We start from the raw sequence: 25,571 nt of genomic DNA on the forward strand, positions 1-25,571 counted from the left end.
TGGGAATTCTATATTGAGTGTGATGAGTTTTCTGTGGAAATCATTTGCATTAGAAAACAATACAAGGGCCTCAGAAATATATAACCTAATGTGAGTGTCCCTTTTGTTAATTGTGTCAGGGATTCTAACTAAAATAAATGAAAACAGGATGTTGCAGTGAGAATTTGTTGTGTAACATTGAAGATTCTGTTATTTAGCCTCTATTGGAAGAGTTTTGTGAAACCAAATATAGGCTAAGTTAAATATATTCGTTGTGGTAACATTATCTTTCTCGGCTTTAGATAAGTGTTTCCTTTTAGAACATATACAGAAATTTCCTAATATGACAAACTGAGGTACATGAAATATTTCCATGTTGCATTGAATTGAATTCTCTTTAGGAGCTTAGAAATGTTTGTGGTTTTAATGGATAGATTCATTTCATAACTATATTTCCTCTCACATTTGTGAAATGTGTTTTGCTATACAAGTGAGTTATTTTGAAATGTGAATTCATTTATCTGCCTGCTTCAGAGAGCACTCATAAGAACTATGAAAAATCATTAATGCTAATAATAATTATTATGAGTTTATTATGATTATATCATCAACTTGTTTCCAATTATGTCATCAATTTATTCATTCAATCCTAGTCTCTGTAGATAGAACAATTGACAGAATAGATAAGTTATCTGCTCGGATTCAGCTTACATTCTATGACAGAGAGAAACAAGATGATAAAGCATCATAATTGCAAAGTGTGAGAAGTATTATAAAAAGGATAAACACAATGATTTGAGAGATAATAGTTTAGCAGTATGGGATGTATCTTTTAAAGAGGAGACTTTGCAACTGAGATATGAGAAACAAGAAACTAGTCGGTAAAGAGTGAGTGATGTGTTTTAGGCAGGGGATGACGCGTGCAAAGACAAGAAAAGTATGGTGTGTTTGAGGATGAGTAAGGGAGGGTTGTGGTGAAATGGAGAAAGTACAATGCCCTTATTTTGTGTCAAACACTGAGCTAATGATTTTCCTAGTATTAGCTCATTTAAACCTCCTACTCACCCGCTATGGTTCATGGTGCTATGATCCATGCATATAGGTTATGATACTGAGGAACAGAATGGTAAGGAGACTTACCATGATTGGCCAGCTGATAAGTAATGTGGATGGGATTTTCACCCAGGAAATCAGTCTGACTTCAGAATCCACGCATTCAACATTACAAACCAGGCTATTTCCCAAAGAAATCAACATGCAAATATAAATCACTGCTGTGGTTAGTATTATAATAAAGTCTCAGTTATCTTTTATGCCTTAGAACACTCATCTAGATTCCCATATTTTGTTCTTTAATGAATTCTGTGTCCTGCCCTAGATGCCAAACTTTCAAAGACTATACCCAAGTTGGAGAGTATTTTGAAGAAGGCTGTCTGGTTGGTAAAGAGTCTTGACGTAAATGGTACGATTGTGACTCCATCATGAAAAAGATAAGGTCAGGCGATTATGGTGTTTGCATGTTTCAGGACTATCATATGGAAAAATAACTAAACATTTTGTATGATCCTCAAGTAGTTACAATTTAGAGAGAAGTTGCTCTTGGAGAGCAACTTTTTTTCATACAAGAAATGACTTTCTGGGCCTCCCTTGGTGGCGCAGGCGGTTGAGTGCCACACTTTGAAGCTGTCTGCAGCCTCTGCAGCGCGGGTTCGATCCCGGCTGGCCAGCAAGACTCCCACATGACAAAGCAGACCTCTCCTGTCTCACCTGCTGCTCCCCTCGGCAGTGTATTTCTTCAGTCTGCCTGTTCTGTTCCCCGCTGTCTTCAGTGAATCCTCTTACCCTTCCACGCATCTGGCCTGTACCCTGGTTCTTGTATAAAAATAAATAAATCTTTAAAAAAATAACTTTCTAGCATTGAAAAACCCAAAATTGCAGTAAGTTGTGCAGGGGGAAATAGAGAACCCCCCAACATCTGAGATATTTAATCTTAGGCAGAACAGCCTATTGTTAAGAGTGTTTTATAGAAGATCCTAGCAGGAGGTCTACGGTACTTGCAACTTAAATTCCATCAACAACCTACCAGTAGAAATTCAAACTCCTTTTCCTGGCATTCAAAATCTGCTCCCTTTGCCCCACTTCCTCTCCCCCTCTCACTTGGGTCTTACATTATCAGCAAATGGAATGTCCTGCTCTTCTTCCCAAATTGCCTTTCTTTCTCTTTTCTGTGCTCAGATCAATACTATTGATATTTTCTCTTGCTGAATAGCTTCAGCTCTGCTTCCTTTCCACCTGTAACTTGCTAATATTCCCATCATGTAAGATGTATTTCAGGCATCATGACATTAAGGAAGTCTTCTTTGTCTCTTATCCCATCTGGGTTAGATACAACTCCCTTGAGTCCCTGGAACATTCCATGCATATTACTGCTTTTATACTTGACAGATTGTATTATAATTGTAGTTGATATGTCTTGGGTTCTCAGTAGAACATGAGTCCTTTGATCATGGATGCTGTTTTATTCATCTTTGAATCTTTTGTTTCAGACTTACATTCTATCTCACATGAGGCCCCTCCATAAATATTTGATGAATGAGTGAACAACTGAACAAATAAAAAGCAGCATTCAGTGGGATTAAGTTTTAATGGGATCTGGAGATAATATAAAATATAGAATTTCTAGTTAAAGCAGTGGATGTTAGTATTTACTGCTTTCTTGCATGGGACTTATAAAGTATCTAGTACTGGTTTAAGAGAGTGTTTTGTGATGTGTCTAAAAAGGAGGAACTGATGGCTCTGCCTAAGAACTAAGTCACAAACTTTGGTCTTAAAGGCATATTTTTTTAATCACAGCAATGGAACAACACTGAGGAAGAGTTATCAGAAGTTCTATCACATATAGTAAGACATCAGGTTATATCTGATAGAGTCAGACTTCACTATGAATCCCAGAGCCTCCTAAAAGACAGGAAACTTGCACAGGCTTGCCTCATCTTAACCATGAGTATGTGGACCATTCAAGGTGGGTACAGATGATGGTCATGCTACTGCTAGAAAACTGCATTATTACCTATAGTGTTCCTACTTCCTGCATCAGAAGCCTCACACCAAAGTTATTGGAGAAGAAGAAAATTGATGATCACAGTGACTGGAAGCAGTGTTCAGAGCTGTGCTATGAGAATTCTTTATTATTCAAACCAAGGAATAATTTCCTGTTTGGGGATTCTGTGTTTGCTTTCTCTTTAGTAATAGCCAGAATGCAGCAACAAAGGAGAGAAAACTTGTTCTTTTCTTTCTCATTATTCCACAGACAGTTTGGTTGTCTTTGACTGAGGGCAGTTAGTTAAGCGCAAGTGCTACAGAAAAGTGTTGCAGTTAACCAGCCTGCATTGCCTTCAATATGAATATTGAATATTAAAACATAGTGGACTGTTTGGAGAGAATCAAGCAAAGGTCATACCATTAATCCCAGAGTACACTAATCCCTGAGAGTTTTCTTCCCCTTGGAAGTGGTGACCTGGGGGTGGGTGAGTGGGTGGGGAGAGATCACTTAGAACTTTCCATGATGTCTGGGGCTTGTTAAATGTCAGCTGTGATTTTTCTGATTTTGATTAGTCAAATATTTGATACCAGAGTATAGCAGTAGAAGCTCTTAAATATTTGATTTCTTTATATTGTATCATTTTATAACCAAAATTAAAAAAAAAGACAGAGAATGCTGTCTAATGACTTTAAAAAAATACCTTTCTGGTCAGGAAAAAAACAAAACTTGCAAGTTGACTATAGATCTGAGATATATGGGGAAGAGTGGGGTAGTGGGGTAGGGAGAAGAGGTTAGAACAGGGGAGGGAAGCGCACAAGAGATTGTGGTGATGGATGATCAATGGTGCTGTGATGGTCAAAGAATTATGGGAACCATACCTGAGGGGAGAGAGCAAATATTGTACCAAAATGAACAACAATGTAATAAATAAATGAATTTAATTATTAAAAAATAAATATAAAGTAAAAATTTCCTTTCCCTGTACCAGATGTAAGATTGGGGGGAGAGGGGCAACCTTCAAATGCTCTAGCCAGAAGCTCCATATCCCTAATCTTTTATAATTCGACCACACCCTTCCTCCTGACCTCTGCTGGAGACTGCAGCACCCTACTCTCTCCACCTGTTCACCTGGATGTTGAACTTGCAAAATCCAAACAAACAAGCAAGGACATGCACATACGCACAAGTTCATGGTCTTCCATGTCGGTGGTGCACTCAGCGATTTCCATTACTCATAAATCTTCACTGTTTCATCCTCGGCTACTTCCCTCAAGTCCACAATCTGTCTCACTCCCACACCTAATGATCTTGCTTCCAGTCTTTGAGAAAATAAATCAAAAGGGCTAAAAAAAAAACCCTCATATTATCTGCTAACCCAGTTACACATATTATTTCATCATTTGCACAGTCTAAGACACAGAGATTGTTATTCTTGTTGCAGATATGGTAACTGTGAGGCTTGGGTAGAAGTTCCACAGTATGACCTATTACACTTCTCCCTCTCCCATGACTAAATTTGTAGATACCATTCACATTTCTTTAATTTTCTTAGGTTTCTTTTCCTCTCATAGGCTATTACCCCTCCATCCATGGTCTGCACCTTCTTCCTTGGGATCTTGATGATAGATCTCCGTAACTTCAGTCTCCATCCTATAATAACTCTCTCCTTTAAATTAAATCCTAAAGCCTCCGACTTAAAAATAATCCATTCTTTGTACTTACATCTGTCTCTGAATGTTACCCTATTCCTCTTCTTTCCCTCACAGCAAGCTTTTGACTAGTACCTTAACATTAGTTTGCCACCTCCAATTCACTCTTCCATTGACAATAGTTTTATAATTTTATTGTTATTTTATTCTAGGAATGTGGGGTTTGGAGCTAAGAAATAATCAAATCCAAAATCACTTTTCTGTTGTCAACCTGTAGTTCCTTGCTATGTTGGATACTGTTCAATGTTGACATCATCCTTCTATGAATTCCATGACACCGTTTTCTCCTAAATTTCAATTCTCTTTCAGTTTACTCATTCCTAATTTTGGGGGTGTATCACCTCCTCCCATCATGTTCCCTAATTGTCAGTGCTCTCCAATGTTTTATGATTGAACCGCTTCTGGTTTGTCCACTTTAGTTAAAATATTTCATCTGTTTCCATGGTTTTAAATTAATGCCTCTGTGCTGCTGTTTCCTTTACATCTAATCCAGATCTCTCAATGGCTGAAAACCCAACATTTTGATTGCTTAGTGAGCTTGGGATGATAGTCACAATAGGTGAAAATCATTATGCTAATCAGAATGGGAATTTTAATGGAAATCTCAAAGTCTTTAAATCTAAAACCAGATTCAAAGTCTTTCTGTCCATCTCGCTATCAACCTGGCTGGTAGCATGATGCATCCAGCTATTCTCTGGTGAGGAGCTTCAAGGTCATCCTTTGACCTTCTCCTATTCTCACTTCCAAATGAGAATTCTACACAATATTCTTAAACCCTTTAAAGCAACATCCTACTTTTAGTTCTCTATTTGGTTGTATTAGCTTGTATCTCCAAAATTTCTTGCCTTAACTATAATCTTCTTTACTTCTCTGCCGGATTCATGTGGTTTTCTGTTATAGCAATGCTTTTTATCCATTAGGACTATCATCCTATTTGTTCTGCTTATTGGTTTCACTTTTATCCCCCATAGATTATCAGGTTTTTTCTACTTATCTTCAGAGTAATAATATTTAATGTGCCAGTGTCCTTAGACATTTTTCATCTTGTTTTTGTTTTTCCTGTGGTCTGAAAAAACCAACTTTATTGCATTATAAAACAGTAGTTTTTAATTATTATTTTTTAAGTTTTTTTCTTTACTTTAGATTTTTCCAACTTGAAAAAGTCCTGAAATTTTAAAAGGCTTACTGTTCTCTCCCTATTTTATAATGTACTTCCACTTAATAATTTTCTTAAGGCTCATACTGCCAAAGGAACATTTGTGCTAGCATTTTTCTAAATAAATTGATAGCTGCCTTCCCTGACATGTGTATCCCCTGAAAATTGGATGTATCAGCCAGGTTTTCAAGGATTTTGTACAAACCTAATGTGATTTGTCCCATCAGGATAGCTAATAAGGGAAAATGCTGTCTTCCTAAACAGCTTCTTCTAAAATTGTTTGCATTTGATCTGCTTTTAGCACAGTTTTAATAGCAGCCATTACCTGCATTCACTAACTGCTTTGCTCTTTTTAGCTCCAAAAACCACTGTCTGGTCAAAACCAAAAAGAGGCTGGTTTGTGCATGTAAACACATCCTCAGTTTTGCTTTTAGCATGTTTATCTCAGATATCTTGTTCCTTTGTTTTTCAGTCATTTTGTATGATGGCATTTACTCATATGAAATAAAATCATTTAATGATTGTTACTCTGTAATTTGAGGTTTTACTTTCCTATCTTTGAGGAAACTCCCATTCTCAAGGAGCTAACTGCTACGTCTGGAAAATATCTATAAACAGACATTTTTCCATTCCATTTTACTGGAGTTCTCAATTCTGTGCTACATTTTCTTTGAAAATAACACTGATTTCATTTTTATATTTGAATAAATTGAAATTTGAATCCAAGTCATTCACAACTGATATCTTTATATTATTAATTTTTTAAATTTTTGGATTTTGGTATAGATGTTAACATATATAAAGCAAACTCACAGTAATTTATAAAGCTGTGATTTAGAGTGTATGAAACCTTGAATAAAGGTTATTCAAGGTAATTTATAAGACTACAGTCCACTTCAAAATTAATAGTTACCTTTTAACACAGTTTTTACATGTAAACATGTAGAGATCCAAACATTTTCATTTATAAAAACTTGAACTAGAAAAGAAATTCCTTAAGATTTCAAAAGTACATGGTTTTCTTCACATCTTAGTTTAAAGAATCAGTGCTAAGTCTGTTATTCAAATTTTGTTAAATAGCAGCAATTTATGGTAACCTCAAAGAGAATTCAATATTGTGATTTTTTTCATATTCCTATGAATTTTCAATGAATCTCCACTGAATACTTTACACAGTGTAATTATTACATCCATTTTTCTGATATTTTGTCTACAAGAATAATGCAAAAAAAGAGACAGGAAGAATAATATTTTTCTTTTTCTTTCATTTTCATCATTTTCTCACTTTCTTCCTTGAATATTACAGTCCTGAGTTGGTACTTTTTTATGCATTCCCTCTTTATTTTAAACTTTAGTTTTCCTCAGTTGATGCTCTTATGTTAGAGATGGGTCAAGTAATGTTTCCTTATGCAAAATGTTTTGTTTTGTGTTTCTGTTTAGAGCATTAATTGACCCAGATGTATATTACATGTACACTGAAGGGCAAGTAACTGTAGCTATGTTATTGAAGCATTTATTCTGGAAACATTTATTTCATCCACAAGGGCCAGGTCACCAAACCACTGTTGAAATTGCAATATGAATAAGCAACGATATTGTAACTCAAATAAATGCAAGTTGTCTTCATCTGTTTGAACTTCTATAGTTACAAAATACCATCAACGGTTGGCTTGTAAACAATAGAAATTCTTGTCTCACACCTGTGGAGGCTGAGAAGTTCAAAATCAAGGCACCAGCTGATTCATTTCTTTTCACTGTGACCTCACATGGTGGGAGGAGTGAGGGATCTCTCCTGAATCTTTTTGGTAAGGATACCAATTCAACAGATGAAGCTCTATCCTCATGACATAATCACCTCCATCCCCAGACACATAATGTTGGGGATTAGGTTTCAGCATGTGTATTTTTAAAAGACATAAAATTCCAGTCCCATGTGTAGGGGTTCTGTCCCTGAAGACAAATAGAAGATGCCTCTGAAACTAGTTATCCAGGCTCTGCATTTCTAACTAGCCTACACTCTTGCCAGCTTAATCTCTGATAAGGCAGCTGTAAGATCCTACTCTTCCAAAGACTCCATGCTCCCACTGACTCACAAGACATTTTGACCATGTTCTATCTTTCCATCTCCTTCTGCAGAATTCCTCTGCATCCACTCTATGTGCAGTGGACCAAACTCAAAGTTATCACTCAACCAGACACCCGCTCAGTCCCCTTTCTGCCTAGAAAGATTCTATCCTGCCCTCAAGGCCTGCTTTGTGTGCTTTTGATATCTACCTATCCCATCTACTCTTTATGCATTTGTTTACTTTTTATTTAACATGTCCCCAACCTTCTAAAATGCAAGAACAAGCAAGTAGGCAAACAAACTTGAACTCGTGCATATCTCTTCCAGAGCCTGGAATTGCTTTCCATTCTGCTTGGACTAGAGAGTGCACAGTAAGCAAATATTGAATGCATTTGTTGACTGAACAAAGACTATTTCACAAGCATTTAATTTGTTTCTACTATGAGCCAGTGCAGAGTTCAGCAATAAGATACAGATTAAATAGATAAGCCTGTGGACAAAATTCAGTCTGTTAAGTGCTCCAACAGAGGTAAGCATTTATGGGAGTGGCACTAATTCAGGTGAGTCAATAAGTGGATGGGGAAAAAAAGGATGAATATGTGAATAATTTATTTTAATTCCTTGGAACTGACATTTACAGGGAGTGTCCTCATTTCTTCCTTCCCAACATTCTCTAAAAAACTCAGGTGGAAACAGTATAGTTCTGATTCTCTACACCTGCTGTCTTAGCTGCTTTAGCTTTTTAACCACTGCACGGACTAAGGGCTACAATTTTGACTTTAAAAATATTAATTTAGGAAGTTAAAACATAATTCTTAAGCATAAGACTCATGTTTCATTATTAAAAACAGGTAAAATATTTATTTAATGTTTCTTCATTTTGCCTATCATTTCTATGCATGATTTTCACTCTGTTAATTTTCTTCCATCGATGTTCTCCTTATGACATGAAACTTCTAGAGTTCTTTGCAAAAAGAATCTCAGGTTATTATTTTTATGGACGTTTTCTGTTTTACAGCTTTTCCATTAAAATTTTTCTTTTTCCTAATCTGGCTTTTGCCAGATTAGGCTTTGCCATTTCATCTTTTAGTCATGAAAATTAAGGTGGCCTCTTGAACCTGTTTTGTACTTGGCACAGTGACATGGTAGGTGATATAACCTGGGTCCACTTTGGGTGTGATCGTTTCATGCACTTCAGGCATCATCCAGTTACTCAGGCTCATTGTGCTGTGAAATGTCAGACAACGTAGTTTGGTGACCAAATCTTTCTTGATCTCCTTCTGCAAAAGTTTAGTAGGTATTACCCCACTGCATTGTCATAGAGCAAATAGTCAAATCTGATCTGCAGTTGAGTTTAAGAATGTTTCTTTGTTGTTCTTTTCCTCTTGCCATGTCATGTTAGGCCCCTGTGAACTCAAAGTCAAAAAACAAGACATCATTTTTCATTTCTATGTTTAAGTCCTTCAGCCAATGTTTATTGAATACCTACTATGTGCCAGACATTTTTCTAGGTGTGGAATTATGGAAACAATAAGTAAATAACATAATTGACATCTTAGGCACAGACAAAGGAGAGAGGACTGAAAATGACTGAGGGAGAGAAGTGAATTTTATGCCTGATGTTCAGAAAAAGCTTCTTCAATAAGATGCATTTGAGCAGAGACCAGGTAGGGTGAGAAGCGAGCTTGCAGACACATGGGAAGGAGCATTCCAGAAAGAGGTGGCAGCAAGTGCCAAGCCCTCAGGCTTCACATGCTCAGAGAACAAAAAAAGAAGCCAGTGAAGCCAGAATAGAGAGATCAAGGCAGATTGGTAGGAAATAAGATCTGAGAGGATGTGTTGGTGACATCATATGGGATGTGGTAGCGTGGTTAGTGGTTAGTTTATATTTTATTCTGAGGAAGATGAAAAGGTGTTGGAGAGACCTAAGCCAAGGAGTGACACATAGTCTATATATATTTTAAAAGATTACTGTAGTTATTGGTTGTTTTAGTTTTCTTATGCTACATAGCAAATTACACATTTACTGCCTTAAAACAACATGCATTTATTACCTCCCAGGTTCCATGGGTCAGAGCCAGGGAGGACCGGCTGCTTAGCTGAGGCTCATAACATAAACTCGAGAGGTTCTGGCCAGGCTGTGTTCTCCATGAAGCCTGGGCCCCATTGCAAGCTTGTGCAAGCTGTTGGCAGAATTCATTTCCTGTGACTGTAAGATCAGACTCCAGGTCCTCAGGGTTTTTTGTTTGTTTTTACCATCTTAACCATCTTTTGTTTGGTGTTAAAAAAAAAAAAACACAACTCATTAAGGAACTGTTGTGGAATATGATAAGCAAAATAAGTCAGAAGGAGAAAGACAAATACAAAATGATTATACTCACATGTGGCTTATTAAAAAACAACAACAACAACAACACAGCAAAGGAACAGGCGAAACCAAATCAAGGCAAACCCTTGAAATCTAACTGTAGAACTGAGGCCACCAGAGGGAGAGGTGGGGTGGGGAGGGGGCCCAATGGAGCAGAATGGAGGTGTATTGGGGCTTTGGTGGTGGACGTGGTGTGGAAACAGTTTTATAGAGGTGTGAACATGTACTCCTAAAACATTTACAATATTATATACCAATATTACCTCAATAAATGCAATTTTTTTAAATCCTATAATATATACTCATATTGTGAAAGTCTCCAGAACTTTCTCATCGTGCACATGAAATTCTGTATCTATTTAGCAACAACTCTTGTCTCCAGCCCTCTTCCTGATAAACATCATTCTACTTTCTTTCCCTATGAATTTGGCTACTTTAGATGGATCCATAAGTGGAATCATACAGATTTTGTCTTTTTTGAGACTGGCTGTTATTCCTTTGTTTTGTTGGCTGTCATTCTGGGGGGACTGTCAGTCCCTAGCCATGTACCCCTCTCAGCCTAGTAGCTGACTTCTTCAAAGACAGCAGGAGAATCTGTGAATCGCCCTCTGTCCAACTTGCCAACATCACATGATCTCAACAGGGATTTCCCTGTCAACTTTGTCATCTGATGGAACTTAATAAGGGAGTGACAATCCCATCAAAGTCACAGGCCATGCCCACCCTTGAGTAGAAGGGATTTGCGGGTTCATCTCAGAATTCTGCCTCTTGTGCAAACAGAGAACAGAATCATGGAAGGGCAAGAGAGAAACCTGGAGACGAATTAGACACACTGGAGGCTTGTAAGTCAGTACTTCTCAAATGTGATGTGTATATGAATCTCATGGGGATTGTGTGAAAATAGATTCTGACTTAACTGAGTTACAGAGGGGTATGCTAGTGGATGGTGATGCTTCTTTTGGAATAATAACAAGGTGTGAGTTAGCAATGACCTTGACTTGAGCTAGGGTGGTAATGCTGAGTGATAAACAGGCATCAGGTTGACTTTTAACCTCATGGGATGACAAAGATTGTAGAAAGAGCTTAGACAGGGCAACAATCAAGTGTTCAGTTGTGGCTATGCCAAGTTAGAATCCAAATAGAGATGATCACTAAGTGCTATGGAAATAGCAGGTTTGTAAATTATATGCAGTGTGACTAGAGATTCAAAATTTTATGTTGCTGTGTACCACAACTGTGAGACTCTTCTTAAGTATGCATTGAACTTATTTTACTGTATTTTAAAAATGTAAATAATAAAATGGTCCTTAACGATTTGTGCTGCAGTGTCTCTCTGTTTCTCTTGCTTTGACATTCACAAGAAAATAAGCAATATTTTCTTGTCCCCATGTCAACATTCTTTGCAGTGAAATTAACATGTTATTACTAAAATCATTAAAGCAGTTCCTAGAAACCAAAATGTGTATCACACCATATTTAATGCATATTGTACTCAAGCTCTCTCTAAGACTAAAACTAGATTTAAAAAAAAAAATAAGTTTTCAGCACCTATTGATTCTGGTAGGTGCCTCACTAGGAGATGAGTCATCTAATTTTCCCTGGCGATTAGGCAGTTTCATGGTGTGACTATGCAGTTAGCTTTGTCCACTATAAGAGCTTACATAGAAGTTAGTCTTCATTGCTTCAAGAAGATGGCATGCGTTAGGTTGTACAGAGGATATGCTTACTTATAGTTCCCTAAACATAAATTATGTAAAATCTCTGGCTTACCCATATTCATTTTCTGAAAGATGCATTAGAAAGGGATATAAACTGAAAACTGTGTCCCACCCTACTCTTCCATGGGATGGCTGCAGAAATGCTAGTTTAGCCACAGAAAAGTTTGAGTTGGACTTGCAACATTTTGTGTATTTTAATATTCCTTTAAATAAAATGCATCTGTTGTTAGCACTGTCAAGTGAAGTAAGGTTATGAGAAATGATTCATGGTTTCGGTTTGGGATGAAGTGGTGGTAACATAGCCCAGTGGTTTAGGGGACTGTTCATTCTGTGGAACTGGTGAAAACTCACTTCACTGTAAGCAAATGACTTTGTAGAAACCCCTGTTTTATTTTCCTTATTGATAAACAGCAAAACCTGGTAGGTTTTACGACCAGATAAAAAGGGGGGTGAGGGAGGAGATATTTCAAGGATGGCCTGGTGATTATGCTTTTATAAATAAGACCCTGAGCAGATGGAAATTAAACTAAGTCATTCAGTCACAGGGGTGACAGCAGGTCTTACCCCCACAGAGTGTGCTAAGCAAGTCAGAATTTATACCTACTGTCGGGACACCTTTCAGTCTGGACCCCTGGGCTAGGACTGACTAACTGATGTGATAATTAGTCTTCTGTTCATTTGAAAGAGTGTGATAGCTAAACAAAGCCACTGTTGGACACAGCACTTGCTGTAGTTTATCTGTGGGTCTCTATCTTGTATTAAAACTCAGAATCTAAATCTAGGTGTAACTTTTCATGAATGTGTTCAGAGGTGCCCCAATTTTTCCTACTGTTTTTATCTACTTTCATGTAATATATTAACTTCATTATAATATGAAACTTATCTTTTGCATGATAATTTAAGAAACTAACTTCTTACCTTTTCTTTTCCCTAGGAGCACTGAATCAAAAAAATTGGGGAAAGAAATATCCGACATGCACTAGTCCCAAACAATCTCCCATCAACATTGATGAAGATCTTACACAAGTAAATGTGAATCTTAAGAAACTTAAATTTCAGGGTTGGGAAAAGACATCTTTGGAAAACACATTCATTCATAACACTGGGAAAACAGGTAAAATGTTTGCAATCTGCTTGTAACTTCAGTATGTTGTATTATTTTAGATTAGATTTAGATTAGGTTTAGATTAGTTTCATTTCATTTTCCTTTGATAATGTACCATAAACTTATAGAAACTATAGAAACCAAAAGGACTAGCGAAAATTGTAAGTTTAGAGAATATTTTGGATTGTGTACAAAAATTAAATGACTAAAGTCATCACGTTATGTTCTCCAGTAATATAACAATAATAATGCCTCCAGTAGAAGATGAGATAAAGATAATGTAGTATCTAGATAATTTAATTAATTATCTCATCACTTAGTCAATTTGATTATCTTTTTCTTGGACATTATAGTTTGATCTTATCTGTTCAGGCTCTTGCTATATTCAATGTTTGGAGCTGAAAAAAAGCAATCAACTGTAAATGAATTTTAAAAAAATTAATTATTAGCCCTTCCCTATAGAAGGGCTAAACATAGATACTATCTTTCGGAAATAGCACCTATGTGCCTTTTTATTTTTTGAGACAATCCTTTTTTAATTTTTTAAAAAATTTTGAGATTTTTTTTTAAAAAACATGCAAAACATAATACCATAAAAAAGGTTTTTAATCCAGTAAATGATAGATGGACAAAATAGTTTTAAAAAGGTGAACAACTTTCTTTTTCTGATAATTATATTTTAAATGAAATTAAATGTGTATTAAGAAGTATGGAAAACCAAATATACATATAAGGAAAAAGAATAGGGAAAGTTTCAAGGCTTTAATAACTATATTGGTGTGGTTTTATCATGTGTGATTTTTTTCCTGTTTTCTATATTCTGGTGATATAAATAATGTAGTTAATTTTAAAGTCACAAAAAGGTAGGAATTTTTCTATATGGGTGCCTAATACATAATAAGCTATCAATAAGTATTTGTTAAATAAGTCACTAACAATATTACTGCATGTTATAATTTTAATTAAATGCCTTATTTTTCCTTACTTTTTAAGTAAAAGCCTTATTGTACCTTATCTTGACATTTTTATTACCAGTTTTGGAGAGCAATAAAAAGCAGAAAGATGTATAATCTTCTTTATTTTTCTTAGTGGAATATGGTCAGGCACTTGGTCTTTAGGGCCAAGATTTATGGGCTTGCTAGTGTATCTTTCAAGTACAATGTAGGATCTTGAGTAAATTGACCTCAGTGACTCAATTTCCTCAGGAAATTGAGATTCTAATGGTATCTCCTACCTAGGGTTGTGAGGCTAAACTGGTCAATCCATGTAAGGTACTTAGTGTGATGACGATGATGATGATGATGATGATGATGATGATGAATGGAAATTGACATCTCAGCTAACTGGCCTATATGTTGCATTTCAGTCCCTAATACCAACAGTGATTTCTGCCTATTCAACAAAACTGTTTAACTCTGATTATAGCCTTGTATAAGCTCTCAGCAGAATCATTCATCTTTAGATGAATCATAAAATACAGTCAGATAATATCTACTGTGCAACTCAAACAGGGGAGTTTTAAGAAATTGATGGTTGCTACCAGGGAGCAACAGGAGATGTCTTCGATAAGATTTCCTGCCTTCCTTGACACAACCTAGGACAGAGCTTGTTCTAGAGCTTCATGGAGCCCAGGATGATGCTTGGAGGGATAAAGAGAGGAGATAATGATAAGGAGTACAAATAGCTGAAAATTAGAGGGAGGGGGGTGCCTCCCAGGAGAAGGATCTTCTGTCTCTTCTCCCTTTACTCTGTCCCTTTTATGCCATCAAATCCCTTAAGGAAGCAGAGTTTGTAGGGAACCTTTTTCTCAGGACACCAAACAAACAAGGCTGGTGGACTTGTCATCTTCTGCTATGACAGCTGTTAAGGTCTGTGGTTTAGTTTCCATGTGTGGCAATAAGATATATTAACATATTGTGCAGAGTTGCCAAGATCAGCTTCCAAATTAGTCTTTTTTATTTACCAAAGAAATTATTTTCTTAATGCACCTTTAATAGAAGAAAATTTAGCTGAAATTTGCAATTTTGATTTTCAGAAACATAGATGCAAATTTATTGTTATTTGTTTGTTTGGTTTTGTTTTATAGTGGAAATTAATCTCACTAATGACTACCATCTCAGTGGAGGAGTTTCTGACATGGTATTCAAAGCAAGCAAGATAACTTTTCACTGGGGAAAATGCAATATGTCATCTGATGGATCAGAACATAGTCTAGAAGGACAAAAATTTCCACTTGAGGCAAGTCAATAGTTGCATGGGTTACTATTTCATTTTCTGAATCATTGGGATTTCATTTGACATGTAATTTGATTTATTTGTAATTCAAATCTTATAATTTATACAGTTACATTTTGTTTACTTGGTTAATATCTGCCTTCCTCACTAGTCTAAACTCAATAAGACTCATATTTGATTTGCTGCTTCCTGGTAAGTCAGAGCCACATGCTATGAAGATGATCAATAAATGTTGATGAGTAAAGGAAATATTTTCCATAGCCCAGTGTGGGGATGGGGGGATTTCATCAACATACTAAAGAATAGAAGAAATACAAATTTAAATTAAAAAATTCTTTAGCTTTAAAATTGACAAAGTAAATTAAATAATGAGTGTGTGGGAAATAAACACTTTCATGGATGTCTGAAGAGAATATAAATTAGTAGACTTTCTAGGTAGCAGTTTGCTTGTTTTTATAAAGAACTTTAAGTGTTTTAGTCTCAATATCCACTATTTCAATTCATAGCAAGTTAATCTAGAAAGAAAGACTTGTTCATAATGTATGTGCAAAGATGTATCCAAAAGGAAATGATTTTGTGTATTAGGGTGACTATTGTACAACTTGTAAAAAGTATATTTTTAAATGATGTATTTACATGAAAGACTTATAAGATATTAATGTCTTTAAAAACACTATAAAATAGATTATATAATAGTATTATTTACATTTTGTAAAGCACAAAAATTAGTGACTAAGAGTACAGCCTGTGTCAAATGAATTAGATTTGAATCCTGGCTTCACCATTTAGTTATAGTTCACCATAGTTTGCTATATGACATGACATTGTACAAATTATTTTATATACCTAACTCTCCTTTTCTTCTGTGGAATGGACATCATAGTATTACCGGCCTATAAAGTTATGATGAAGATTAAATGAGAAAAAAAGATTATTACAATAGTAAAAATAATTGAGAGAAACCAAGGGATTTTTCTGTAGTGATTTTTCATAGGTACCTTTTCTTTACTTCTTCAAAATTCCTATATTTTTATGATTATTTTTGGTAAAACTTAATCTAGTGACTACCTTCGCAGTGAAGGAGTTTCAGAAATGGTGTCCAGAGCAATCAAGGTAGCTTTGTGTTGCTTTTATAATCCAAAATATTTATTGATAATAAAAACAAGACTAGAATCAATTATCTCTTATTGGATTAAAAAAGTTTTAGTGTGTTTTAAACACCTTACAATTTATGATTATATTTTTGTATAGAATATATATTTTGTGTGTGTTGGGTGGGTGTGTAACCCCTAAAATAAAAAGCACGTTTAGCAAATTTGGTTTGTTAAATAAAAATCAACACATTAAACATATAGAATCTCACTTCTGACATTTTAACACTTTCAAAATGCTACTCATTTAGACAAATATGAAAATCAACAGAAAAATCCTTACAACAGCAAAAGTTCTGAGCAACCAAAATACATAGTATAAAATCTATGCACTGACCCTCATAAATCCTTCTCATTCAGAAGTCCCTCAAGTCATTTCTGGAGGTGTTGTGTGTGTGCTGTTTAGTATTTTAAATTCTCCAAGTAATTGTGCAGTCAGGGAAGCTTGGGGACAAGCTGACGTTTCTTTTTTTTCTGATCCCCCACATCCCTTTTCAGTTCTGCCCCTCAGTAATGCTGGAGGTCAGTACAAAAATTCAAACCAGCATTCTATCTTAGTTGAATTATTAAATCTTCCCGGACTGGTTGTTCTCCCTCGCTCCATCCAGTCTTAATCTCTCCTGCTCTTCCACCCTGTACCTGTAGTCCCTCCACACCCACCTCCCCGGTTCCATCAGCTGAAATGCACCTCAGTACCGAACTGCTGAATTGCAAAATGGAGCCTCCTGGGTGACCCCTGCTTACCCTTCCAACCTCATCTCTCTCTCTCTTTCTCTCACAAACAACTCAACTGAAATCATAACACACTATTTGGGGTTCCTTCCCACAATTCTCATCTTCATGCATGTAGGCCCTTCCCAGGTGGAGTCCTCTGACTTGAACACATTCATCTCCTCTGCCTTTTCTTCTGTCATCTTTTAAGCTGCTCATCCTTCCACAGCCAGGTGAAAATCCTCTCTGAAAAGCTTTAGTGACCCCCTCACCCTGCTCCCAAAGACAGGAGCTACCGCCATCTTCCACCTTACCCCCGCTCTTTCTCTAGTCATGGCCCTGACACACTTCAGCGCCCTCAGTACCATTTTGTTCTTTCTTTAATTATCCTTCTAAACTAGCTGAGTGACCTGATTTCCAAGTCCATGACATGAAGAGACCAAATTACAAGTGAGAGTGACTCTTCGTGGTGATTATAGACAGCTATGTGGACAGAGGTGGAAATCCATCAACAAGACAAAGCCTCCCAACAGGAGAGGAGACTTACAATGTGAAACTTAAAATGCTTTGGGTATATTTTTTCAGTAGAAGTAGAGAATCTGTGAGCTTTCCATTATGACTAAAGCACAGTATGATGAATGTCCAAAAATAATAACCTAACAGAAGTCTTCAAGGAAAGCTCATCCATTCAAGAAAGAATGAAACCAGTGAAAATAGGTAGAATATAGAATTATAAAGTCTATCAAATTTTTCACATTGAATTATTAAACTGATAAAAATATTTTCTCACATCTCTTTCCTGACTTTTATGAAGTCTTTATAGCTAATGAAGCTATCTGTTATGTTTATAGATGCAAATCTACTGCTTTGATGCGGACCAATTTTCAAGTTTTGAAGCAGCAGCTAAAGGAAAAGGGAAGTTAAGAGCTTTGTCCATCTTATTTGAGGTAATCATTATAGATAGATGTGGCACTAACTTAATTCCTTTGTTGAGCACATGAAATATTAATGTGAAATATCAAGACACACTTTCTAACAAGAGAAATGATACTCATGGGCATTTTCAAAGGGAATGACCCATTTGCTGATATGTTTAAAATATTAAGCTTTGGAAACAACCCAAATGCCCAAAAATAGATGACTGGATCAAGAAGATGTGGTACATATACACCATGGAATATTACTCAGCATTCGAAAAAGATAAACACATGCAATTTGCCGCAACATGGATGGCGCTGGAAGGGATCATGCTCAGCGAAATAAGCCAAAAAGAAAAAGAAAAATACTGGATGGTCTCACTCATAGCAGGAATCTAGAAAACTTAAATAAGGGACCAGGAAAATGAATAACTATAAGAAAGTGAAAATCAGAATCAACAAAAAACTATGAAACAGAGACACTTTTGGGGGGGTGGGGGGCGGGAGGGGAGGGATTGGGATCAGAATGGGGGGGTTGCAATTGTATGGGGAATATAAAAATAAAATTTATTATTTAAAAAAAAGGATGAAGATAATGTAGAAATGGTTGATAGAGATGTAGGATGGAGAACAAAATTTATACATATGCTACCAAAAAAAATAAAAAATAAAAATAAATAAAATGGAGTGCTTGTATTCACTGACTGGGTACATCACTTCTAACTGGGGCAAACTGTTCTGTAAGTGCATGAACTTGTTTATTTGTAGATGCAAAGCATCATAATGATGTAGCAGTAACTATGTCATCATATTTTCAAGTGTATTTTTCCTGTGGAAAACTTAAGTTACCTTTTTTTTGTTTGTTCTGTTTTCCTTGATCTGAAAAAAAAAAGTATGCCTTTAGAGGACATTATTTTTGGTTGCTTAAAATCAAATTCACTAATCTTTACATTTTCTTGAATAAATATTTTATCCCATTTTTAGAATGTCATTCTTCTTTAACAGGTTGGAATAGAAGAAAATCTGGATTACAAAGCAATTATTGATGGAGTCGAGAGTGTTAGTCGTTTTGGTAAGCTATTTGGAGAAATCTCTCCAAGTTTTTATTTGGGATACACATGAATTTTTATAATAGTAATAAAACCACTATTATAAAAAAGAAGACTTTTTAAAGAGGAATAATCTCTCACTCTTCACACTTAATGAGTTATACATTTCTTACTAAATAACAGTTTACTAGCATTGTTCTCATAAAATATTAATGCTAGGCAGTTGAAACTTTCTAATTTTATTCTTAAAAATAATCTAAGTGCATCACATCATGCATTTAAAATATATTTGTCTATTCTGTCTGTGCATAGTATATCTGTTCATAACTAATTTATAATCTGAAACCAGTTAGTTTTATAAAAATCATATTCTGTAGTGAAAAGGGGTTACTCAAGTTAAAATTTATTCCCTGGTGATTTCCTTGAAAATTACTTTGCTTTACTAATAATACAAGCTAAGAATTTTATGAGAAAGTGAATGCTTACATAGAGTAAAATGTAATATACTTCGATATTGTTTTGTCTGCATGCTATGGGTCTTGTAATTTGTCACAGCAAAGGTGTTTGACAACATTGACAATGGACAGCAAACCTATTATTGTTGTTATTTTATTTTTATTAAGAACCCACATGTAAGGCATTGATGCTGCCCTGAATTATCAATAAAATGAATATTATTCCCTCTGGGAAGCTGCAAAATTTGAAACCAGACACAAAACTCACATAGATTCTATTCTTGAAAGCAGAATCCTGGCCTCGGATTAATTCATCTTAGTCAATTACATGTGAGGACCTGAATTGAACAAACTTTTCAGAAGTCAGGGATATGTGAACTCCTGCAGTGTGGTTTGTATTCTTTTTTGTTTGAAAGGCTCCGTCAAACACAAGATGGAGCTGTTATCTCTCTCCATCCACCTAGATTGCAAAATTCAGCATCAAATACCATATGCCACATTTAATTTTTTCTAATTTTGTCAGAAGGCCAATCTGTCAGACTGAGAGCAGGCAGCTAGTTTGAATTCTAGCACTTAAAATTGTGTAAAATGTGAATTCAGAACATCCCCTAACCCTGCACCAGTCTGTGGGAACAACAAAAGTGATATTAGTGGATTATTAGCCCTGACTCACATAACTTTAACCCCTTCTCTCCAGCCTTTTCATTTACTTCTGGGGGTCTCCAGGAGGTTGCTTGTTTGAACTGAAGAACCAGTTGGTTCATTCCTGATTAAAATTTTCTTCTTAATATCTACTGCCTACAATTCATTGAGGAAGGGGGAATTTTATCACAGCTTCTGTGGGATATAAAACCCTCACTGGCAACATGGGCTCCCTAAAGCATCATTCAGTTGGGGGGGAAACTAAACATTCATGATGCTGGATCTTCTAACTCATGAACATGGTATTTCCCATAGTTTATGATTTTAGCCACTGCATGAAAGTTAGAGCTGGAACAAGCTGTTAAGATCATTTCATTTCATTTTATGGTGAGTAAAGTGGAGTTTAAAAAGATTAAAATCTTGCAGTCTTCACTCTACTTTTGGATAATCAAGCCTGGCTTCATGATTGAATCATCTGGGGTCTTTTTAAAATAATGCAGATGACTAAACCCCACCACTTTGCAAACTGAATTAAAATAATCTAGGCAGGGAGAAAGGGAGTCGGAGGCATTGGTATTTTTTTACAGTTCCCTAGATGATTCTTAAAAGTGGTAAAGCTTCTTACGCTGTGCTGCTCCATTTAGACTAGATTGATTTGGCTTCAGGGGCTATTTCTTAATAACTTAAACCTACTACTAGGTGGAGTAGAGGACATGTGCTGGACTAGGTAGTTAAGGGGACGGGCAAATGAATTAGACACTCATGGAGGTTGCAGCCTCCATGAGTAAGGGCTGGTTCACAAAAAGCTAATGACTAAGGCAGTGATATTAGCAAGTACTATTGGAAAGATACAAAAATAAAAATGGGACTATTCAAGGAGACAGATTTGACTGGATTGTTTTAGGCCTCTCTCTCTCTCTCTCTCTCTCTCTCTCTCTCTCTCTCTCACCCCTGAGATTTTAAGATTTCATTGATTCCATTAATCAATTTGGGGGAAAAATCAATACTTTCACAATACTGGTTCTTCTAACACATAGACATGGTTTTTCCCACCATTTTAAGGTTTTAGCCAATTCTCTTAAGAATGTTTTGTGCCTTTCTGGGCCTCCCCTGGTGGCGCAGCGGTCGAGCGCTGGGCTGCAAAGCTGCCCACAGCCTCTGAGGCGCCGGTTTGATCCCCAGCCGCCGGTGAGGGTCCCACATTGTGCAACAGACCTCTCCTGCCGTGCCTGCTGCTCCCCTCAGCAGTGTATTTCGTCAGTCTGCCTGTTCTGTTCCCCGCCCTGGCTCTGGTGATTTCTGTCACCCTCCCGTGTTTCTGACTGTACCCAGTGCTTGTATAAATAAGTAAATAAATCTTCAAAAAAAAATCTTCAAAAAAAGAAAAGAATATTTTGTGCCTTTCTACATAGGTGTTTTATATATCATTTGTTAGAGTCTCTTGAAGTGTTTGCTATTTTGCTGCCAATTTAAGTTTTATTGTTTTAAATTCCACTCTTTGTTACTGACACATAGAAAGACAATTAATTTTTGCTTATTAGTCTTCTGTGCAGTTACTACAAATGTGCTTACCAGTTCTAGTAGCCTATTCACACCAAATTTTACCTACACAATCTTCTTGTTTGTAAATTATGATGGTCACCTTTTTACCTCCCCAATATTGATGATTTTCCCCCTTTTTCTTACTTTATTGTGTGACCTGGTCTTCCCAGTCCATGTTAAGTAGAAATGGTGATAGCTGGATGGCATCCCAGTCTTTATCTGTAGGAAGTTTTTAATCAGTCATCTATCACCTTTTGAAGATCATCTTCATTAGACTAAGGCTTTGTTTTTCTTTCCACAAACTGGAATTGAATCTTTTCAGATGGTTTTACTCTCTCTATTGAGATGATTGTGTAGTTTTTGAATATCTTTCATTTGTAAAATCATCTCTCCTGCATCTCTCTGCTGTAAAGAAGCATCTGACACTATGTAGTGAGGTAGGTAAGAAACCTGGAGTATGCCAGCTTTTGCACCATTCTTGAGCTATATCTAAAATGTTCTTAAATTTTCAGTTCTGATTAAGAACACATGAAGGGTGGTGATCTGAGATAAGCTGCCTGAGGGTCTTGAGTGATGACCTTTTGCTCAGTTCCTGTTATGCAACTTAGTCCCTGGTATCAATCTTGCTTCATGTTAGACCATAGACTGCCATGAGGCAGAATGGACCTGAAGGGTCCCATGACTACTGAGCTTTACTCACTGCTTGGTATGCAAACATACAACTCACCTCTTGGTATGTAGCCACATCATATCTGACTAGGTACAGCTGCCAATGCAAATCCACCCGGAACCTTGTAGAAACTGAAAGTGTAGCTAAGACCCTGACTTCCTGCAAATGGGGCTCAGCCTTTGGATGCAAATCCACCACAGACATACACCAAAAACCTTCCGTCTCTTTCATAGAACCTAAGTTCCAGGTTTAGGATTTTAGTTGAGCTGCATGTTATTATTTTGCAGGGAAACAGGCTGCTTTAGACCCATTCATATTGCTGAATCTCCTGCCAAACTCAACTGACAAGTATTACACTTACAACGGCTCACTGACCTCTCCTCCCTGCACAGACACGGTTGACTGGGTTGTTTTCAAAGATACTGTCAGCATCTCTGAAAGCCAGGTAAGCTTGGGAATTGAAACAAATGAAGTGATTGGAAGCAAATTTAAAATTATTTTCAGAGCTTAAAGAATATCTGTTTGAAAGCGTGTATCAACGCCTTTGAAGCAGCTGTGGTAGATTATATGTTCAATTTTCTTTTTAGTTGGCTGTGTTTTGTGAAGTCCTTACAATGCAGCAGTCTGGTTATGTCATGCTAATGGACTACTTACAAAATAACTTTCGAGAACAACAGTACAAGTTCTCGAGGCAGGTGTTCTCCTCATACACTGGAAAGGAAGAAATTCACGAAGCAGGTATGTATTGAACTGTAATATTTTATAGCTCCCACAAATTTGTTGTTGTCAGGGGTAACTGAGACATCATGGAAAATAGACCAAGACTTAGAATTTTAGAAATATTTGGATTATTGGCTTGATAGTATGAATTGAACTATTTAACTTTCCTGAATCTCAGTCGCCGTAATTATAAAATGACAGTGAAAAAGAACCTTCATCACCACATGAAAAAAAAAAATTTGGCAGATGAGAAATACTGAGGTTTAACAACAAAATAAAACAAAAACAAACCGACAATTATAAACCAGAGACATCCTGTAGGGGAGGAAGAGGGAGAGGGATCACAGGAAGAGAGGAACACAGAGGACTATGGTGATGGTGCACGGGTGAACTGGTAAAGGAAATTCTATGGGGACTATGTATGAGGGGGTAGGGGGAAGCAAACATTGTTTAAAAATGAACAACGATGTAAAATATATATAAATTTTAGAAAATACTGAGGTTTAATAAAGTGATTTTTCTAGAACACACAGTAATAAGCAGAAAGCAACATGCATACTTCCAAATTCATTCTAGAGCATCTGCCTATGTTAAGAGCTATGAAAGAGGAATGAATAAGGGATCGAGGTGTTCAGAGATTGGGGAGATTTTGGTTAGGGGACCTGCCCCCCATACAAGATTCACATTTGAACTAAGTCTTGGCATGTGACTTGGATGTTAAAGGGCCCATCTCCCTGTTGGCAGCTCCCAAAGAAGGAGCCTAGTGCTTAGTAGGGATTGAAACCAAATGCACTGAGTTTTTCATGAATAAAAAGTGAGACTTTCCCCATTTCCTTCTTTGGGGAAGAGAAGTTTGTGCTTGTCAGACCCAGTGGAGAGGGAAGGGAAGACTCTGAGGTGTCCTTGATGTCTGGTGAAGCCTTTGAAATTGTCCCGAGGACACAATCAGTTGCCTTCACTGACTTGTCCTTTCCACTTTACTCTGAGGGTGTCCTGGTTCATGAAAGAAATAGCTGAAGTGGCCTCTGCTTTGGGGATTTAAAGCCTTTCCAAGTAGATGGTCTTCTTGGATTTCAGCCTCGCCATGAATTTTTAGTCATGTATATAATATTAACTTAATAACCATCTGCTTTTGAGGATTAGGCATTGAAATGGCATGATTTTTATTATTTTAATGTGATATTTGTGAAAATTGCTTAACAAAAAATTAGAAGACAATGGAGATGAAAATCTGCCTTTGATGTGACATTAAATTTCAAAGTAAATTGCCCCAAAGTGAGGAAATTTAATTCTATTTCTATCAGTAATACTAAATACTATAACATCCTATCTAGCTAATAATGGGCAATCTATTAGGAAAAAAGAAACTAGATGTAACCATCTCCATTTCTAAAAATACAATAGAATAGATAAAAAAAATGATTCTTTTTTATTATGTACTTCAATGAATTGTATTTTAGTAAAGCACATCAGTGTGGCTCCCCCTTGGTTTTAGAATAAATGGAAACAGTCTCATTACATATAGTTCCTATTTACTCCTTACTGGCCTAAGGGCTTACTCTTCCCCAACTCGCTTCCTTCTCTCATATTGACCTCATTGAGCACCTCCACCCGCACCCCCAGGAAGGAAGACTTCAGCTCCAGGTTGTACGTTCCTACCTGCTGCCTCCACTTGTCTCCTTATTCTTCAAGACTCAGGTAGACCATTGCACCCTGAGGCAGCCATGTCTGATTCTACCCCCACCCCATCAAATCTGGCTCTGGCTTGGGGCACAGGACTCTGCAAGTGGGAGATCACCACACCCAAGGACTATGAGATAGACTCATCTGGAGTTGGTCATGTGATCGGGTGCTCCTATCAGAGCATCCAAAACTCAGAGCATTTGCCATATATTCACCAAATATTCACCAAATATTCACCAAATGCCCAAAAGGATCTATTTCCATATCAGAAAAATACAGCTGTGTTTGATGGGCACCATTTAAGATGTAAATCCATAGGTAGGTCTCTTTTCATGTAGAACATTTTCATGTAGATCTGCATTCTACATGAAGAACACATCTACATTTCAATGTAGAGCATAGTTAAGTGATGAGTTAAGAGAAATAGTTACAAAGCAGTAACACCAAGTATTGTGCAAATCTGAGTATTCTCCTAGGCTTGATTACACAATGTGATTTAAACCTCATATCACCCATATGAAATTGGACTTATTTTCTGCATTTTATAGCTTTGAAGTTTGTGCAAGTTCACAGAACTACAAAGGGCTGAAATCAATATTGGAACCCAGGTCTTCTTGATTCCAAAACCTTCAAAGCTTTCTCTATGAGTCTTT

At 36.5% G+C, this 25,571-nt stretch overlaps 1 protein-coding gene across 6 annotated transcripts in view; it reads left to right on the forward strand.

The window, feature by feature from the left end:
- PTPRZ1 (protein tyrosine phosphatase receptor type Z1) overlaps positions 1–25,571 on the forward strand; it is a gene marked incomplete at both ends in the record, with an annotated part of 150,402 nt that overhangs the window by 61,847 nt on the left and 62,984 nt on the right. For all 6 annotated transcript variants that reach the window (XM_084229192.1, XM_084229193.1, XM_084229194.1 and 3 more), the window contains 6 exons: positions 12,973–13,152; positions 15,230–15,381; positions 18,092–18,187; positions 19,163–19,229; positions 22,803–22,960; positions 23,103–23,253. In XM_084229192.1, the coding sequence (XP_084085318.1) occupies positions 12,973–13,152; positions 15,230–15,381; positions 18,092–18,187; positions 19,163–19,229; positions 22,803–22,960; positions 23,103–23,253 (804 nt within the window). The remainder of the gene's footprint in view (positions 1–12,972; positions 13,153–15,229; positions 15,382–18,091; positions 18,188–19,162; positions 19,230–22,802; positions 22,961–23,102; positions 23,254–25,571) is intronic.

Source organism: Talpa europaea (assembly GCF_964194135.1).
Source record: "Talpa europaea genome assembly, chromosome: 3".
Lineage (NCBI taxonomy): Eukaryota > Metazoa > Chordata > Mammalia > Eulipotyphla > Talpidae > Talpa > Talpa europaea.